Below are 3,900 nucleotides of genomic sequence, written 5' to 3'. Positions count from 1 at the left end.
GCGGGATCCCACCGCCACCCACACACGAGGGCGGTCCCGCAACGCCTGGGACGCCGGCCGTTCCTGGCCATCCCTGGAGCGGGCCCCACACCCCAGCCCCGCCGCCAGGGCCGGCGTGCCGTCCACCCAACCTTCCTCCATCCATCCATCCATCCCTTCCTCAACAGATCCGTCTTCCGTCTAAGCCTGACCCCGAGGCTCAACATCCTGGGGACACACTCTCGAGCAAGGGCGGCCCCGAACGGGCCCACCACACCGCCACCGGCTGCGGCTCAGGGGCGAGGGCGGGCACGACAGGCTCCTCCTCACCACGGCTGCAGGGCTGGGGGAGCCGGGGCCGACCAGGCAGTCGCACCCCAACGCCCCCCCTTCCCCCTGGGCTCACACCACGGGGCCGGCTGCGCACAACACAGCACACACGGCTCCCCACTCGCCGGACACCCGGCAGGGCCCAGCGGGACCCTCCCCCAACTCAGAGGGGGGAGGCGCGGGCCGCAGTAGGCAACAAGCAGCACACGGCCCCACCGCGGGGCCGGTGCACCCATCACCCCCCTTCCCCACGGGGGGGGGTTCTGCCCACGTGCTCTGGCAGTCGCCACGGTGGCCACTGCGCACTCAGGAGGGGCAGCGGCTGGGGGGTCCGGTACCCCAAGGCTCCCTCTCGGATCGCTAGAGAAGGCTTTCTCACCGAGGGCGCACCGTCCCTCACCCGATCGTCTCTCCTTCGGGCCCACGGAGGCACACCAGGAGCCGCCACTCAACTGGGCGGGAGGGGTCTGCGGCATAGGTAAGCGGACCACCACACAGGAGCATGTGCGCGGTCAGGGCCCCCTGCGAGGCCTCATCCGTCAGCCGCCACGACGAGGGGAGCACACAATGCTTCTCTTACCGTCTCGACCCCCCCCATGGGACACACGCACACCACCGTGGTGGGGACCCAAGGAGGACACAGGGTTAAGGGAAAACGACACCACCACTCGGCCTCGGGCACCTGAGGGACGACCTGGAGCACTCCAGGGGCACCACCGAGGGTCCAACGAGGCATGCTCACACACCCAAGCACGGGCACGCGGCATGGCAGCGGCACAGCCCTCCCCACCGCAGGGAGGGCCGCTCGCGGGGCACACGCCAGGAAGGCGAAGCAAGCGCATCTGCTGTGTCCAAAGCCCAACGGCCCCCACTAGGCACCCCAAGGCGGGGGACGGGAGACCGAAGGTCAGGGCCGGAGGCCACACCCCAAACCCCTGCCTTCCTCACCCTGCCCGAGGGGCAAGGGGGAAAAGACAGGCGAGGGGCCCCGTGGACAGACCGAGAAGAGCGGACACGTTCACTGGGAACACCCGTCCCTCGTCCGGCACGGCTTAGGCCCGGCCCGGGAGAGCACAACCACACCACATCAATCAGCTGAGCCAAGGTGTGTGTGGGGGGGGGGGGGGAAGGCACAGGCGAGGACAGTCACCGGAGGGGCCCGCTTTAAGCCTCGCCGACAACCTCCCCCCCGCCTGCCCACAACCTCACACCTCAGGCGAGAGCAGCCAACGACCCCAGGAGGAGAACAGCTGGCACGGAGCCTACAGGGCAGGGGTCGTCCCAGCCGCCACCGGGTGCCCGCAGCGGGGAGCACAGGGCCAAAGACCCACACCGCCTCGCCCCACCACCCTCGGGTCGCCCAGACGCGGCACCACGAGCTGGGTCGGCCAGACACGCCACACAGGAGCCGGCGCACAGGCCCAGGCAGGCGGCTCCAGCGGCAAAGGCAGAACCAGGCGCCAGCTGGCGGCCCACAGGCCCGGAGCCCCGCGTGCATCCAGAGACCCAAAGTCCTCGGCGGCAGACACCAAAGGAGACCGTGTCAGCACTTACCTGGTGGCAAAAAAGACCTATTTTGGGCGACAAAATGACAGCAGACGACAGCGGGGCCCATCTATGACTCGCAGGGAGGGACCCCGGAACCTTGACCCGGCCACCTGTCCCCAGCACTACCCCATGAACATCAGGCCTGGAGCTCTCGGGGGCCATCTGGTCGACTTGGGGGGGGGGGGGGGGAGAGGGGGCCGCGTGGTGGCAAAAGTGGGGGCGCGGACGCCAAGGGAGAGGGAGCTGGCCGGAGACTCCCTCCCCGCTTCGCCCACACGGGTAGGCGTACCGGTCCGTCCGAGTCTCCGAACAGGGATTTGACTTCGACGTGCATAAAGAAAAAAGAAGAAAGAACCGTCAGCGGGGCGCCTCCAACAAGACGAGCGGGCCCCGACCAGGGCCCACGCCCGGGGCCCAGACCGTCCTACACAGGGCACCCAGGACGGCTCGAGCCGGTCCCCACCCACCTCCTGACTGACCGGGATTCAGGGAGTTGGGGAGGGGTGAGAAAAAGTCGCGTCCAACGACCGAGACCCACGAGGGCACGCTGAACGGTCGAGCGCGCCCTCCCCGGCCACCCGCGGAAGCAGGGCCCGGTCCATCCACGTCTCCGGACCTATCGGGACTTTGAGAAAAGAAAAGGCATGCGTGCCGGGAGACGCCTCAGGCGACCGGACCCCACCGGGGGACCGCACACGCGCCCGCGCCGGCCGTCCTCTCCGGGTCACCCCTCACGACTCCGGCGGGCGGGTCCCCACCTCCGGAGTGCGACGCGGAAAACACCTCGGTCAGAGAGAACCCGAGGGCCCGGACCCAGCCGCGCCCTCCGCCGACCTCCACGCCACAGTCCGGGCCGGTCCCCACCTCCGGAGCGGGGCCGAGGGCGAAGCAAACGCTCCTGAGGGCGACCCGGGAGGAGGCAGGACCGCCGAGTCCGAGTCCAGGCGCTCCGGGCAGGGAAGACCCTCTCCCTGCCCACCTCGGCGGTCCGGCCCAGGTAGGGTCCGGCCGGTCCGTCTCCACGGCCGGAGGGGCACGGGGAGATGCTGGTCGACCCGGCCAGGCCGCCCCAGAGCCCGGATCTGGAGCGCCGCGACGGTCACCCTCCTCAGAAACCTAGAGAACCAATCTCCGGCGACAGCAGGACGTCCCTAGGCCTCGGTGTCACCGGGACTGTCACCGCCAGCATAGCCCGTCTCTGAGAGCACTGCCTCGGGCCCGGCGGCTGAGTCACAATCCTCCTGAAGGTCTCGCCGAAGCTCCGGAGGGGAGGGACAATATAAAAGCGGCCGCCAGGTGGCTCCTGACAACCGGCTCGACCGTCCCGAGGACGGGTCGCTGTCGCCGGCCGCCGAGGAGCCACCGCGCCGGCCGCCCAAACGCCCGAGCTCGGGCCGGAGCCTCCTCCGCCTCCGAGCCACGCGACGCGACGCGACCCCGGCCGCAGAGGAAGGGAGAGGAGCTGGGAACTATCTCCTCAGGAGGCTGCCCCGAAGGAGACGCGCTCCCCCCACGCGATTCCAGGGTGGTGGGGGGACATTCCACGGAGACGCCGGCGGCGGGGGCTCGGGGGCCGAGAGAGGGGCACCAGTGACATCCCGGGCTCCCCCAGACCCCCTCCCCCCAAAAGAGGGAGTGAGAGAGGGAGGGAGGGAGGGAGGGAGGGAGGGAGGGAGGGGAGGGGAGGGGAGGGGAGGAGGGAGGGAGGGAGGGAGGAAGGGACCGACCGGCAAAGTGAAACCAACCAGGCAAGCGCTGCTCGGAGAACAAAGCAGGACTTTGGAAAGCAGACACAGACACAGACACGCAAACCCAGGAGCAAGAAAGGAAACGAAGGAGACACTCGGACCCCCAACAAGAGAAAACAAAACTCAACCTGGGTAGAGACCGTGACCAAGTCCAAAGACAACAAACACAAGCAAGCGCGGGTGGGTGGGGAAAGTGCACTTGAGGTCAGGAGAACGTGGATTTCAAGATCACTGGCCACAAACACCGGAAAGGCGGGCGGCCGGCCGGGCGGTCTGGGGTGGCAGGGCTGCGGGG

General features: G+C 69.2%; 1 protein-coding gene across 1 annotated transcript in view; it reads left to right on the top strand.

Moving 5' to 3' along the window:
* LOC122673945 (collagen alpha-1(I) chain-like) overlaps positions 1-2,335 on the top strand; it is a 2,930-nt gene extending 595 nt beyond the window's left edge. Inside the window, exons 1-4 of the mRNA XM_043871827.1 lie at positions 1-787; positions 1,268-1,414; positions 1,526-1,820; positions 2,141-2,335. The exon at positions 1-787 is cut by the window's left edge and continues 595 nt beyond it. Of these exons, the coding sequence (XP_043727762.1) occupies positions 1-787; positions 1,268-1,414; positions 1,526-1,820; positions 2,141-2,335 (1,424 nt within the window). The remainder of the gene's footprint in view (positions 788-1,267; positions 1,415-1,525; positions 1,821-2,140) is intronic.
* Positions 2,336-3,900: the final 1,565 nt, after the last annotated feature.

This window comes from Cervus elaphus, chromosome 18 (genome assembly GCF_910594005.1).
Source record: "Cervus elaphus chromosome 18, mCerEla1.1, whole genome shotgun sequence".
Taxonomy (NCBI): domain Eukaryota; kingdom Metazoa; phylum Chordata; class Mammalia; order Artiodactyla; family Cervidae; genus Cervus; species Cervus elaphus.
The sequence above is the reverse complement of the archived record's forward strand: the minus strand, read 5'-3'. Positions and strand labels throughout refer to the sequence as shown.